This window comes from Myotis davidii, unplaced genomic scaffold, assembly GCF_000327345.1.
Source record: "Myotis davidii unplaced genomic scaffold, ASM32734v1 scaffold345, whole genome shotgun sequence".
Lineage (NCBI taxonomy): Eukaryota > Metazoa > Chordata > Mammalia > Chiroptera > Vespertilionidae > Myotis > Myotis davidii.
In genome coordinates, this window is record NW_006296540.1 from 551,598 (window position 1) to 568,031 (window position 16,434).

The 16,434-nt window shown below is 35.8% G+C and overlaps 1 protein-coding gene across 1 annotated transcript in view; it reads left to right on the forward strand.

The window, feature by feature from the left end:
• Window positions 1-1,423: 1,423 nt before the first annotated feature.
• Window positions 1,424-16,434, forward strand: part of SLC36A4 (solute carrier family 36 (proton/amino acid symporter), member 4) — a 21,380-nt gene continuing 6,369 nt past the window's right edge. Inside the window, exons 1-6 of the mRNA XM_015569268.1 lie at window positions 1,424-1,554; window positions 3,126-3,216; window positions 4,500-4,588; window positions 6,338-6,433; window positions 8,832-8,916; window positions 14,490-14,717. Coding sequence (XP_015424754.1) covers window positions 1,433-1,554; window positions 3,126-3,216; window positions 4,500-4,588; window positions 6,338-6,433; window positions 8,832-8,916; window positions 14,490-14,717 — 711 coding nt within the window. The 5' untranslated portion in view covers window positions 1,424-1,432. The remainder of the gene's footprint in view (window positions 1,555-3,125; window positions 3,217-4,499; window positions 4,589-6,337; window positions 6,434-8,831; window positions 8,917-14,489; window positions 14,718-16,434) is intronic.

Here is a 16,434-nt window from a genome sequence, read left to right on the forward strand (position 1 = left end):
GAGTTTACAGTCAGCCAGGCTTCCTATGGTTCTGGATGAAGTCCGTATTGTTTCTCTGAGGTATTAATCAATTGTTGTGAGCGGCATTAATTTCCCGGTGTTTATCTCTGCCGCCATCTTAGTTTTCTCTATCTGCTGTTTTCCTTTTTAAGAAATATGGTTATTAGACAATTTAAATTATGTTTGTGGCTCACATTGTATGTCTGCTGGTCAGCACTGCTCTAGTGGCCTTCATGTCCTTGGTGTGGTCTACAAGGCTGTATACCGTCAGCTCTTTGTAGTGCTCTGATCTCCTTTCCCACTGCACTCCCCTTGCTCGCTCCTCTCTGGCTACTCTGGCCTCCTTCCTACTTAACACACCAGACTCTCCACATCGCTGGAGCCTTTGCCTTTGTTGTTCCCACTGCCTGATTGCTCTTCCCTGAGACAGCTACAGTGTTCACTCTCACCCCTCCTCAGGTCCTCTTTCTCAGTGACTATCCCGTGTAAAATTACAGGCTCAACCTTCCTGAACCCCAAATCAGGCTTAAGTCTCTCTCCTAAGTGTCCCAGAGCATCCTACAATCCCCCTATAACAGAGTTTTTAACACATCGTTTTATACTAGTAATGGTCCATTTTACTTGTATGCATTCTCTACTAACTGATAGGAAAGGTGTTAAAAATTGGTGTCTGTAAAGGATACATAGGAGTTTTGTACTATTCTTGAAAATTTAATGTAAATTTGAAAGTATTCAAAAATAAAAAGTTTTAAAAGTTATGTCAGTCATTCCCAACTAAATCATTTTGTTTGCCTCAGCTCTTTGTTATGTAGATTTATTGTATTTGAATGGAACAAACAAGTCCTTAAACTATCCTGTACTTCAGACTTTACTAATGCATAACAGTCATCTCAATAAATCTGAATTTAGTAAATTTTACTAGAACAGGACAGAAAGTGATGGCTAGTGTTGCTTTTCTCCCTGAAAGGAGCAAAATCATGCTAAAAATTGCTATATATAAGTGCAAATTTTGGTTCTAAAAATGTAATGGTTGGAATGGACTTATAATTTTAAGTATTTAAAAATATGATTACTTGTATATATAGTATGATTTGCAGCTAACGAGATAAAAATTCATTTTGTTATTTCTTCACATTTTTCATAATTCTGTGACCTTTACTGTAAACCTCATGTAGTCAAAGCAGAAAACATTTTGCATTGAATACTTATGCTTTTCATTTTGCACTGCTTAGTCCAAACAAAATGTCCAGCAAATGAGTCTAGTTGTTTATTTTTAAATATACTAAAACTCAGGATACTAATGTGCATTAACTTACGGTAGAAATAGTAAAGGTGAGTACCAGTGGTATATACTACTTAAAAATTAATTTATACTAGCTTTATCCCACTTTTAAAAATAATAGTGGAGTTCTTTGTTTTTCTCTTTAAAGATATGGATGTAATGAGGCCCTTAATAAATGAGCAGAATTTCGATGGGACATCAGATGAAGAACATGAGCAAGAGCTCCTACCTGTTCAGAAGCATTACCAGCTTGATGATCAAGAGGGCATTTCGTAAGTGTTATGGTTTACATGTCTCCTTTTCATTCAGTATATACTTTGTAATCTTCTATGGGCGAGGGGCCCTACTAGATAGTACAGAAGACACAAAGATGAATAAGACATAGTTCCCGCCCTCAAGGTGTTGATAATCTATTTGGGAAAGAAAAAATACATCTAAATTACAGAGTAGTGTATAGGAATTACTCCAATGATGATACAAATCAAAGGTTATGGATCTTGAAGGAAGATCTGATTGAGAGGATATAAATTTTAAGAGAAGTTACTTCTGAAATAGGAGTTAGATCGTGGAAGGTAGGTAGTAAACCCTTCGTTATGCAGTTGAACTTTTTAAAACTTTTCTTATTTTATCATTAATAGATTTGAGTGAGTTCTTATTCTAGGAGTAATTAATGATTTAGCAAAGTAATGTTTTAATTGATAAGAAAAGAATAGCATAAACTAAAAAATTGTAAGCATTTTTATTTCCCAAGTTTAAAGTTTGTGCTAGTCTTCCTAGTTTATTTTTTTCTTGGTCAAGAGACCTCCTTCAAATGCCTGTTAAGAGGAAACTTTTCTTAAGTGAAACCCCTTAGGGTAGTGGTCAGCAAACTGTGGCTCGCGAGCCACATGCTGCTCTTTGGCCCCTTGAGTGTGGCTCTTCCACAAAATACCACGTGCGGGTGCGCACATACAGTGCAATTGAAACTTCGTGACCCATGCACAGAAGTCGGTATTTTGTGGAAGGGCCACACTCAAGGGGCCAAAGAGCCACATATGGCTCGTGGGCTGCAGTTTGCCTACTACTGCTTTAGGGAGTTCATAGTCTAAAAGTTAACCAGTATTTATCTTACCTGATGATACACATTGTTTTAAAACTTGTATGTTTTTTCTTTTAATTAACTTCCTCTTATGTTCATCATAGATCATAGATCAAATATGTTTAGTACCATAATTACATAGACAATGTCAGTAAATTGCTATCTTACCAACCTAGCTATATAATCTTCAATATTGTTCTGAATATTATAGCAGCTAAGAGTCTTATGAAAAAATTACCTTTTCTTTATTAGTTTAACTAGAGGCCCAATGCATGAAATTTGTGCAAGGGCCTTGGCCCCGGCCCCCGCCTGCTGCGGCTTTGTCTGGAAGGAAGGATATCCAGAAGGACATCTGGTCTAATTAGCATATTATGCTTTTATTATTATAGATATGTACAAAAATAATTTTACTGAAATATCTCATTTAGCCTCCATAATAATCCTAGGTATTTTACTTTTATTGTATTTTTATTCTTTATTTTATTTTTCTGGTCAAGTTCTTAGGTAGTGTTGAGAACTCTTTTTTTGGGAAAATAAATTAAAACCACTATTAAAAAATTCAGTCAGTTGTATTTTACTTTTAAATGGCAAAGATGGGACTTGAACCAAATATGACTTCTGGCCCATTTAACTTCTGGTTGAATGGAAATGTTGATTCCTTGCCTAGATTAATTTTTAGTTATCTCCTAATGCTAAAACCATGATCATGTGATTTTAATAGCTTTTGTTCTAAAATGTTTAAATCCTACAACTTTTACTTTTCAGATTTGTACAAACTCTTATGCATCTTCTTAAAGGAAATATTGGAACTGGCCTTTTAGGACTTCCATTGGCCATAAAAAATGCAGGCATCGTGGTAAGACTTATCATTGTGCTCTGTAGTTACTCACAGCTATCAGTCTTCACTTACAGCAAAGATTACCACAAATTAACATCTGACCTAGTCAACTAAAACATGGTCAGGTGACAAATAATCATTCAGCCATTGTATTGATAAAGTTATGCCAATTATGATAATAGTATCTAACCAAAAATGACAGTTAATTACTCTTTTCATTTCTACTTAATTAGTAATATGTATTATTTGACAGAAAGATCCTAAACTAGTATTTGAGTTTACAGGTATGTTTAATATCTTATTATTCTTGGATTTTCCTAGTAAGCAGTGTACACATGTCAGCACATTTATTTATAGAGAAGATTATTTGTATTAGTGAACTTATAGTTTTTTAGATTCAGAATAAAATATGTAGTTTTCAGATTTCAAGAACAATAGTTAAGAAAAGGAATAACATGTTTTGAAAACAAATATTTAAGTATTAGAACCAATTATTATAGTTGTTGCAGAGACTTTAGATAGGAGAGAATTCACTTAAGAAGTGATGAAATTATATTTAACCCTTTTTTAAATGACTAGTTTTCTAAAAAACAATTTTAATATCATCTTTCTCTGCATTTGACTTTGTTCACTCTAATTTAGAGAAACTTAAATTTTCTAATTATAAAATGAACTTTGGCAATATTTTGTCTGTGTCTCAGCAACCCAAGAATAACTTTAATTTTAGTAATAAATACTTGAAGTTTATGTACCATTTTTTCAAGTAATTATTTTCTAGGCACAGTTCCTCACACATAGTAAGTGCTCAATAAGCGGTCTGTAGAAGAAATGGATTGCCCACAATGCCAGATTGATAAGAGTGCTGTTTTAGTCATTCAGCAGTCGCCAACAGGTGGTCTGCGTACCACTGGTGGTCTGTGAGGTCCGCAAGGTTGGCGACCGCTGATTTAGATAATGATTCATAGTTGCATGTAATTATTTTGGTGGGGCACTGGTAGTGATAGACTTGCTGCCTCATGTTAAATAATATGTATTCCGTCCTACTTTGTTGCATATCTAGCTGTACTCTGTATTCATAGGTTTAGACAGCTAAGTTGATAAGATGGAATTATATGTGGTAATTTAAGTATTACTGGAATTCTTCCTATATCCAGTTTATTAGTTTTCCCATTAAAAATATTTAATCATTTTGTCCAACAAATATTTATTGGCAAATGCATAGTTTTTTGTCTTATTGCTTATAAGGCAACTTAAATTTTGTTAAACTTAAATATGTCAACCTTATAATTTTTCCCCTACAGCTTGGACCAATCAGCCTTGTGTTTATAGGAATTATTTCTGTTCACTGTATGCACATTTTGGTGCGTTGCAGTCACTTTCTCTGTCAGAGGTAAATGTGGATTCATTAAGTCTATTTATTTTGAAGCTGTGTAATTATTTAAAGCAATAGATAGTCTTACATTTCTACACTGCTTTGCAACTAGCAGTTGTATTTTCTGTAATCTGTTATATAGACAAGTTTAAGATAATGAATTTGGAAAATGGTAGCATTTCATATGGTTGAAATCTGGTCAGTATATATTTACTTATTTTAAAATATAGCCTTGCTCTAGCCCATGTTGTATAGTGGTTAGAGCAAAGGCCCATGCACCAAAGGCTTGTGGACCCGATTTCAAGGACATGTACCTGGGTTGTAGGTTCGATCCCCAGCCCTGGTTGGGGCTCTTGTAGGAGGCAACCAATCAATGTGTCTCTCTCACATCGTTGTTTCTATTTCTTATGCTCTCTCTCCCCATCTCCTTTCCTTTTTCCTCCCCCTCCCTCTCCTCCCTCCCCTTCCTTCTTTCCCTTCCACTCTCTCTAATTATCAGTGGAAAAAATATCTTCGGGTGATGATTAACAAAAAATGATAAAGTGAAATATAGCCTTATTGGCCTTAGCTGGGTAGCTCAGTTAGTTACAGTGTCATCCTGACACACCAAGGTTGCAGGTTCAATTTCCAGTCAGGGCACATACAAGAAGCAATCAATGAATGCATAAATAAGTGGAACAACAAATTGATGTTTCTCTCTTTCTCTCTCTCTCTCAAAATAAATTAAATAAATATATTGCCCTATCAGTCGTAGAATGGTTTCTTTTATTTAGTGTAAATGAGAAAATCAGGAAAGATATATGGGGAAATGGAGGAAGCAGTACTGTTTTTAGTTATAGTGTAATGATCTCCAATTTGTTAGTAATTCAGTTTGGGGTATAGTGACTTTAGTGTTCTTTGCTGATATGTGGATTGGTAGATAGTCCATAAAATATTCTTTTTTCTTTATCTTTTATCATGAAATACTTCTACTTTACAATGGACCACTTTTAAGAAATAAATATTGTCTATTCTAGTAAACTAAAATTCTTTGTTATTCTTGTTAATCCTCACCCAAGGGTATTTTTCCATTGATTATTTTTTAGAGAGATTGGAAGGTACAGGGAGAGACACACAGAGAGAAACATTGATGTGAAAGTGACATGTCGATTGCTTGTCTCCTGCACGTGCCCTAATGGGGCTGTGGATTGAGCCTACAACATGGCCCTTGACTGAGCCAAACTGGCTAGGAATAGTAAACTAATATTCTAATCTTTAACTCTTGTTGTTTTAAATGTTCTTAAAACTGTGGGCAAGTCATTTATAATTTTTAAATAACAATGTATACTTGAAAGAAAAGTGGGAAAGAGGAAATAATACCTACCTCATGGGGCTACTTTGAGGATTAAAGAAGATAAGTTATGTGAAAATATATTGTAAAGCCCTGTACAGATGTATTAAGTAATGCTATTCTAAGAATGGAATAATTTAAGCATGAACAGTGTTTTTAGGTAATTGAAATATTTAAATCCGTGAAGCACAACTATTGTTATATGAATTCTACAAATATATAAACTTCAACAGTAGATAAAACTAATATATTGGTAATAAGGACAGATAAAATTTTTAAATTTCATGAGACATACTTTATGCAGATCTTGAAATTTCAAAAAAACTGTAAGGGAATAGCCCTATAGTCATTAATTCCCATTTATTTGATGTCTTTTAAAGGGAAGGATTTATGAACCTACTGGAATTTTTTTTCACATGTATGTCATTAACTTACAGGTTTAAAAAGTCAACATTAGGCTATAGTGACACTGTGAGCTTTGCTATGGAAGTAAGTCCTTGGAGTTGTCTTCAGAAGCAAGCAGCATGGGGACGGTAAGTGCTTGCTATATTATTAATGTCTGGTTATTGAAATTACATGAATTTTAAGTACTTTAACCTATAAATGCTGTTAATTTATACATGAATAAAAGTATGCTAACGTTGGGGGAGTAAACATAATCTTAAAGTTAGACAGACTTGGGATCAGATCTCAACTCTACCATTTTTCAATTTTTTAAAAAAATATATTTTATTGATTTTTTACAGCGAGGAAGGGAGAGAGATAGTCAGAAACATCGATGAGAGAGAAACATCTACCAGCTGCCTCCTGCACATCTCCTACTGGGGATGTGCCCGCAACCCAGGTACATGCCCTTGACCGGAATCGAACCCGGGACCCTCAGTCCGCAGGCCGACGCTCTATCCACTGAGCCAAACCGGTTTTGGCCATTTTTCAATTTTATGACCCTGGACAAATTATTTTGTTTTAGTTTTCTCACTATCAAATGAGTTTATAATAATACTTGCTTCACAAGCTTACTACAGTAGTTTAAATAATATTTATGAAGCACCTGGCAAACTTCTATACTAATAAAAGCATAATATGCTAATTAGACCAGATGTCCTTCCAGATTAAGCCGGGGCTGCGAGGGAAGCCGGTGCTGGCAGCTGGGGGAAGGAAGGCCTACTCTTGCATGAATTTCATGCATCGGGCCTCTAGTATGATATAATCATGTTCAATCACTTTTCAAGGAAAAGAAAAAAGTTGTGATCTCATTATTTCAAAGAAAATTATGCTGTTTAGCTACATGCTTAGAAGACATCTGAAGTATGCATTTTAGGATATTCTTATCTTATTGGTTAAATATAACTCTATCATTGGTGGACATCGTTAATCAAAGTGAGATGAATACAGCCCTGGAAAAATAAGCATAGGTGATCAACAGAATGCTGAGTGTGGTACAAATGATATGTGCAATGAAAATTAAAAGAAGAAAAAGAATAGTGTTAATGGCTTATGGTTAAATGTGGCCTTTCTAGGGATTTTTAGGAGTTTAGATGTATTTATGAGCTGCTGAGAGTTCTTGATATGCTGAGTAGGAAAAGGAAGAAAACAGTTTCAGGCCCCACGGATTTGCCCCAATAATCGTATCTTCTTCCTCCTGCTCCAGTCCAGAGGCAGCTGTGTCTGTTTTTTCTATCAAAAGAATGGCTTCACATAGAAGTGGTTGGAATGATTATTGGTGGGATACTAAAGTCAAAGATGAATGAAGAGACCTTAAGGGGAATACTTAAATTAATTCATCAGAGAGAAGAAACTTGAATTCATTTCAGGGTACCAAGAATACTTCCAAAAGAGGTACCTGAAGAACCATGGAGAACTGTAGAGATAGGGCCAGAATGAAGATATAGGAAAGGACTTTTTTAGTTTCAAATGGCAGAAGGAGGGTCTGTAGATTGGTAGACCAGATTATTTGGCAGCTTGACATTGATGGTCAGATGAGAGACTATAGTGAATTAATAGGTGCATGCTATTGTAGTCACTTATTGTTCCCAGAACAAAATTGAGAATATTGCCTGGCCTAGTGGTTCAGTTGGTTGAGTGTTGTCCTGTACACCAAAAAGGTTGTGGGTTTGAATTCTGCTCAGGATACATACTTAAGTTGCCAGTTTGATCCCCAGTTGGGGCACATACAGGAGGCAACTGATTGATGTTTCTCTCCTACATTGATGTCCCCCGCCCCCCATTCTCTCTCTAAAATCAATAAAAATATCCTCGAGTAAGGATGAAAAAGATTGAGAAGTGTGGGCTATATATTAACATGTAGATAAATTTGTGACTTGATCAACTGCCATACCCAAAGAATGCTAATTTGGTGATATCCCTTTCCCTTCCTCCTACGCTATTTTATGTAGCTGGAATTTTATAGATTATCTCTTTAGAAAATAAGAACAGAGCTAAGCTATTGAAGAGGTCTCCAATGGCATGATTCAGGCCATGCCCTTAGTCCTCTCCTATTCCATATTAGATAGTAGAGAGTATGCTCATCATATTTGCAAATGACATGAAGCTGGGAGGCTTGGGAAATACACTGGATTAATCTGAAAAATATCTTGAGAAGTAGAAGAGTTGTGCTTAATCTAAAAGAAAAAATGTTTTCATTAAATTATTTTATAAGTATATACTCACAAACTGTTGAATTTCAGAAATAAGTGATGGGAAAATTTTGGCCTTTTAACTTAATGAAACATTCTTTTGCTCAATAATAATTGTAGTGATATACTGATCATAACAGTATGGTTTTTGTAGAAAATAAATATTTTAATTTTTATTTTAAGGATGTGGAAAAGAATATAGACTATTACAATGTTTTTAAGTAGTTAAAAAGAAAATATATATTGATATTTCAGCAGCTCTTATTAATACTCATTTGTGGGTTTGTCTTTTTAGGAGTGTGGTTGACTTTTTTCTGGTGATAACACAGCTGGGATTCTGTAGTGTTTATATTGTCTTCTTAGCTGAAAATGTGAAACAAGTAAGTATTTTTCTCCAGTTATTGAAATCATTTTCTTCCAATGCCATAATTATAGCATCATGTTTCCTCTGAGTAAGCCATGGCCAAATATGCAAATGTGTTTCTTTCATTAATTATGTTTCTTCGTAGATTTTTCTTTAGTTGGATTTCTGCTATTGCTGATCTTACTTTTCTCATCATTATATCAATAATGCTTGTTCGTTTGGATCAGAACAGGACATAATTTACTGAGTCTTAGCTACTCAAATTTTAGGTACACAGATGTTCGGGAGCATATTCTTTACGTTGATGTTTTATAAAGACATATATAAGGCGTTAGCCAGCGGCCTAAAGAGTGAAGTACAAAAGTGGACATTACTAAAATGCAACAGTTATTGCCATAGTCTAAAAAGATGCTATGTCCAGGGGTGTACAGTGTTCTTTAATTTTCTCCATATGTAAATATTTGCTCTAAGAGGAAGTGGTTTGCAGTCTTAATAGAGACTGTCAATTTGAACAAATATGCAAAGCACTGAAATAAAAAAGCTCCTCTATCAAAACAGTGACAGAGCACATTGCTTTATGTGCTTCCACTGGTAGTTTGCCTTTATTATTCCTACATTACACCCTGCTCTTTCTTTATTTTAATTAATAGAATTTATTATTCACATGTGTATGGTGCAATACTAGGCATTTTACATAGTAATATGTAGTACTTGTCTTCTAGGTATTTTAATGCAAAATTATAATGTGACTGTTTTCTAAAGAACCCGTATGTATACATATAAGTATATCTGACTCATTTTTCTAACTATAAAGAATACTTTATTTTTTATTTTATTTATTTTTTTATTGCTAAAAAAAAAAAAAGAAAAGAACTGATAAATGTGTCATACAGTATAAGTAAGCAAGTGGGATGGAAGAGAAGATTTACTTCATATACCAAATCATAACGAATCTTTTCATTAACATTTTGATCCCCCTATGTGCAGGAGGAACTGGGGAGGAACAGAATAATAAACAGTAAACCACCAAAAAAAAAAAAGAATATTTTATATTTAGACCAAGGATTGGCAAACTTTTCTGTAAAAGGCCAGATAATAAGTATTTTCAGTGTTTCAGTGTTGCTGGCCATATGGCCTTTGTCTCAATTCAGCCGTAAACAACACTACATAAGCAAATAGGTATGGCTGTATTTCAATAAAATTGTATTTCCAAAAATAGGCTGGATTTAGTCTTTGGGCCACAGTTTGCTAAAGCCACTGGCTTAGATTTCTATTGTTGGAAAGACTTATTGAATCAAACCCCCTTTTATAAAAGAGAGAATTGATGCTTTCATTAGCATTACTCATTATAGATGATGTACTTTTAATTTTGCAAGTAGTTAACTTCACAAGTTGTAATTTTCTAGGACTACTAACTCAGTTGAGAGGCTATTTATTGTCAAGAACTGATAAGACCTATCATCTTACCAATCATTTATGTAGAACACAATGGAAATGATGCCTTTCTAGGATTGTGCAACATGGTAGTATACTGTATCTTTTTTATTAACTCCTAAGAGAGCAACCAAAAAGCTTGATTTGAGTTTATGAATAATGCTAATGATGCCTTATAATTTTATATTTATAAGCTATGACATATCATTTAATCTTTACAACTACTCGGTAATGTAATGTAAATACTATGCTCATTTTATGAATGAGGAAACTGAGTCTTGCCATATGTGAGTAATGTGCCCTAAGTCATATAAATTAGGTTGAAATTTAAGTCTGACACAGCTGCCACCCAGTATATTCATTGCTCATCACTGGACAGAACACTGTCTGATTTTAGTTGTGAGTGTGTGTGTGTGACATAAAGAGTATATAAAGTACATAAAATGAATATCTGAAGCTTAGGATTGGTGACGTTCTCCTACAAAATACTATCAGTTGCTTCCAAAGGTAAATAGAAGAATTTAACTCATTTGCATGAGTGCTAGAACACCAGGTAGAAAAGTGATGCTCTGGGAGGTAAGAGGAATGCCTGTTATGGATAGAAAGATGAAAGGCCTTGTGAGAAATAAAGGGCAACATGGAAAAAGAAAAGACATTGAAACTTGAGAAAAATGGAAAGGAATGATGAACATGTCCCCTTGGCACAGCAGACAGCTGGTCACTGAAACAGCAGCATCAGAGATTTCCACTCTCCAGAGGCGCTCTCTCACATCTGATAGCAGTCTGTGGTAGTTTGATCAAACTTTACCAACACACAGGTTGATCAAACCTTACCAATTACTATTACTGTTACAGTTAAAAACGGTAAGATTATTACCGCCTTAATCCACATAAAATTGAAAGTGTAGTATTTCATCAAACTAAAGAAGGGTTTAGTTGCTATACAGATGTGTGAAACTCTTGCTCTGCAGCTGCCATATGGCTGTCTCATTACACCACTGTGGACAATTGGGAGGTGAAAAAGCCATAGTGCTCCCCATGATTTAGTCCATTGTAGTTATAGCTCCTCTTGGTTCTTACTCTAAGATACTCTAGAACAGTGATTCCCAAAGTGGGCGCTACCGCCCCCTGGTGGGCGCTGCAGCGATCCAGGGGGGCGGTGATGGCCACAGGTGCATTTGTTTTAACTTTTTTTGTATTACCTTTCTATTCTGAGTTCAATAAATAGTTTCATAATTTCAAACTTCAATGTTTCTAATTTACACCTCTCTTTACTATATTTTACGAAAAAGGTAGAAACATTAATACATATATCTTTCTGTTTAATTGCTATTAAAATTCAAAAAAAAATAATTTCCAGGAGGTGCTGAGTAATATTTTTTCTGGAAAGGGGGCGGTAGGCCAAATAAGTTTGGGAACCACTGCTCTAGAACATTTCAGAGAGATGAAATAGTATATATGGGCCTTATGAGAAATGAAGAGTTGGGAAGGGATATTAGATTTAAAAAAAAAGATTTGGTATGGACTTTAGAGTCAAAAGATCTGAATTCAAATCCCTACTCTCTCAGTTTTAACGCACTTATTGGGCAAGATCCCCTTATCCCTACTCAAGTCTCAGTTTCCTTGTTTGTAAAATGGGAATAGTAATAAAAGCTCCCCTTGTTCCCTTATTGTGAGGTTCAGCTGACAAAAGGGTTGTGAAAGCCTTTGTAAACTGTCGAGCAGCATACAAATGTAGGGTATTATGGCTTTGATTTTGATTTTAGCTTTGCTGAAAAACATAACCTGCTTTGGAATTTTAACCATTAGATTACTGAATAATTGAAAAAAAAGTTAATAAGTAGTGATTTTTAGTCAATTTGAGCTCTAACTGGAAACAACTGAATTTAGTAATTTTATTTTATAATATTTATTTCAGTGTTTTGCATTTTGGTAAACATGTGAGATCATAGGAAGTCCTATTAGATAGCCAATCTCTGTCTCTAGAGGGCACCAAAGGACTCAAATGTTTACCTGAATCTTGCTCTAGGTATGTATCTATACTTTTATTTTTTAATCCTGAAAATTTTTATAATCATTGTTCTGCCAAAGAATACTAAATTATAAGATATTTGTGATAGAATTAATTTCAGATTCCCAAGCACCTCATGATTCAAAAAACCATTTTTAAAATTGGTTATGTAACTGCTTTTCTCTTGCTAGCTATCCTTGTTAGCACCTAACTTTGATCAATATCTAATCTGATTATTGGAGTTACTTCTTTGATGCAAAAGTATTTGGCTCCAAATAATTTGGCTACTGAGAAAATTGAGTCAACAAATAAAATGTCTTCTTAAGAGCCAAGTATTGTGATTACCAGTTTAGCTTCTATTTCAAATGATAGAAAATAAAATACAAAGTTTTGATGGCCACTTACAAGGTTAATGTAAGCTATACATTTCTTACATGGTGCATGGTGTAACCTGACAGTCCAGTATGAGTAAGAAATTGCCTATGTAATTTAAAACTAGTAGATATATTCCCTGCAGTTGAAGATGATTTGTACATTTTGCTATACAGATGTGTGAAACTGTATGTGGATTATTAAGTATAAAATTAAAGTTAACACTTGAATTGTTAATCACATGAGAATCTGTTCTGAACTTCTGATTTGTTGGCCTGTTAATACTTAATCTATGTAGAGAGAGAGATGTTGGAGGGGAAGCCAGGTGGCTACTTGGGCAGGGCGGCAGTATTTTATCAGGTCAACATGTAGCTCTTACAAGCTAGATTCTGGAATCTCAAGCCTAGGTTTGAATTCTCCAACCAACACTTACTGACTTGAAATTATGTAAGCTTTTTTTAACCCTCCATAAACCTCAGTTTCCTCAACTATAAATTGAAGTTAATACTATCACCCACCTCAGAGAGCTGTCTTGAGAATTAAATGAGATGCTGTATAGATACATAGAAAGTACTCTATTAAAAATACTTGCTCTTCGCCCTAGCTGGCTTGGCTCAGTGGATAGAGCTTCATTCTGCAGACTGAGGGGTCCCAGGTTCGATTCTAGCCAAGGGCATATGCCTGGGTTGAAGGCTCTATCTCCAGTAGGGGATGTGCAGGAGGCATCCATCCGATCAATGATTCTCTCTCATCATTGATGTTTCTCTCTCTCTCCATCTCCCTTCCTCTCTGAAATCAGTATTAATTATAAGTATATTTAAAAAATAAATAAATAAAAATACTTGCTATTTATTAGTATAGAATCTGGTTCTTGAAATTTTATGTATTCAGAAACTTGATAAGTTATGCTCAAAAGAGGGTACAGTGTTGGGGGCAAATTGCTTTTCACTGGTTTTTAAATTATGGTAAGATCAATCTCTGCTGTGAATTTTTAAAATTGTTTTTAAAGTTCTCTGTCATTTCATTACTATATTAGTGAGTTGGGTTATGTGATTAATTGAATCAAAGACACATTTTAATACATGGATCCTATAAATCATTGTATCTCTTGAAAACGGATTATTAGTTTATAAAAGTGGCTGAATAAATTTTAAGGTAAAGTTGACTTATCTTAAAGAAGGTTTTTTCTTTACCAAAAATTTATCTACTGTCTAACATATGGCCATGCATGAATTTAGTGGATTCTTAATAAATACTTATGGATATGATGATCATGTAAAAACAATTGATTTTTACAACAGTTTTAAATCTACTATGATTTCTAAATTTTATTTGGGCTACTGTACATTTCTAAGAGGCACTTGGAGATTTCTGCTGTGAAGAAAGTAAGCTGAAGTGGCCTACCAGTGGCCGTTCTAGACAATAAGCCTCCTCTTCTGATGGTCTCAGAAACAGATTAAGCCTTTGCAGGATAATGAAGCATCATGGTTAGTCATAAAACTTCAAAATGAGTTAGTAAATCTACCCTCATCATTTTCTAGTCATTTTTCTGTTCACAGTATGGTAAAAATTATTTTGCAAAGAAGAGTGTCCTATTTTAATATCCTTAAATTTAATATATATATTTCTGGGAAACTAGAGCATCTTTTAAAATGTAAATATTGTAAAGGAATTTATCACTCAGTGTATAGATCATAAGTTTCTTTTATGACTATAAGTTGATGGAAATTTTTTCCCATCCTCTCTCTTATTCTCTTAATAATCCTGTGTAGGTTCATGAAGGATTCCTGGAGAGTAAAGCGCTTGTTTTGAATAGCACCAATTCATCAAATCCATGTGAGAGAAGAAGTATTGACCTAAGGATATATATGCTTTGCTTTCTTCCATTTTTAATTCTCTTGGTCTTCATTCGTGAGCTGAAGAATCTGTTCATGCTCTCATTCCTTGCCAACATTTCCATGGCCGTCAGTCTTGTGATAATTTATCAGTATGTTGTTAGGGTAAGTATAACAAGTTTTCACTGTCATATGTTTCTTAATAAGTAAATTTTTTGTTTACTTTGGAGGTAAAAGTAGTGATGTGTGAAGACCCCTGTTTCACATGTGGCACACAGGAGGTAATCAGAACAAGTTGCTTTCCTTTTAGAGCAGTGGTTCTCAACCTTCCTAATGCCACGACCCTTTAATACAGTTCCTCATGTTGTGGTGACCCCCAACTATAAAATTATTTTCGTTGCTACTTCATAACTGTAATTTTGCTACTGTTATGAATTGTAATGTAAATATCTGATATGCAGGATGTATTTTCATTGTTACAAATTGAACATAAAGCATAGTGATTAATCACAAAAACAATATGTAATTATATATTCAGCTAGGGGCTCAGTGCATGAATTCATGCACCTTAAAAGGAACTGTGGGCCATGAGGCTGCGGTGGGCACAGGGGTGGATCTCGGCCCATCCTCCGCACCCCCACCCAGCCCCTCTGGCTGCGGCTCCAGGTCCCCTGTCTGCTGGCAGCCCTGCTCCTGCTGCTTCTGCTCCCACATGCTGATGGTGCTGGCCCACTTGCACCTGGGTGCGAGCAGCAGCTACTGCCCGAGAACCCCTCAGGAGCAGCGGGAGGTGAAGCCCTTAGGGGTGATTGGGGTGGCAGCCGCTGCTCACACCCACTGCTCACACCCGCTGATGGCGCTGAGCAGTCAGGGCCAGTGCTAGGCACCAGCAGCGGGTGTGAGCGGCAGCTCCAGCGCCAGTAGCAGGTATGAGTGGAGCTGGCGCTGGCAGCAGGTGTGAGCACCGGGCAGAACTGTGGCACATGGGAGCAAAGAATTTTCAGTAACCACCAGAGGCTTGCCTGGATGACAGCGACCGGCACCACTCTTTGGTCTGGCACCCCCTCTCACCTGCTCCACCATCCTGCCGCAGCCAATGCCCGCCATGTTCCGCCCACACCCCCTGGTGGTCAGCGCATGTCATAGCAACTGGTTGTTCAGTTGTTCCGCCTTTTGGTCTATTTGCATATTAGTCTTTTATTATATAGGATATGTGTTTTCCGATGGTCTTAGGCGACCTCTGTGAAAGGGTCATTCGACCCCCAAAGGGGTTGTGACCCACAGGTTGAGAACCACTGTTTTAGAGGATATTGCTGATTGCACCCATGTGTGACCTAGAGGTTTAAAGTACAGGCTTCGTAGTTAGATCTGGTATTGAAGCTTGGTAACTGTGCTTCTGGGCTTTATGGTATGGCTTCCAAAGGTAGTAATACTCACCTATTAGAGTTGTGCGATTTAGGGTCACACCTTGGTACACTGCCTAAAAACTTGTGTTTTGTTTATTCCTTTAAGATTTGAATCAATCACAAGAGATGGGGGCATAGACATAATTTTATAGTTTTCTTTCACTTCTGAGCCTTTATTTGCTGCTACCACTTCAGTCCACTGACACTGCATTAGTCTGTAACCTCGTTATTGGAACTGTGCAGTTAACCTCAACTGATTCCATTGTTCATAATCTGGGGATTCTTTTCTTAATTTATTTTTATTTTTTATTTTTTAATTAAATCTTTATTGTTCAGATTATTACATTTGTTCCTCTTTTTTCCCCCCATAACTCCCCTCCTCCCAGTTCCCACCCCACCCTCCACCCTCACTCCCCACCCACTGTCCTCATCCATAGGTGCACAATTTTTGTGCAGTCTCTTCCCGCATCTCCCAC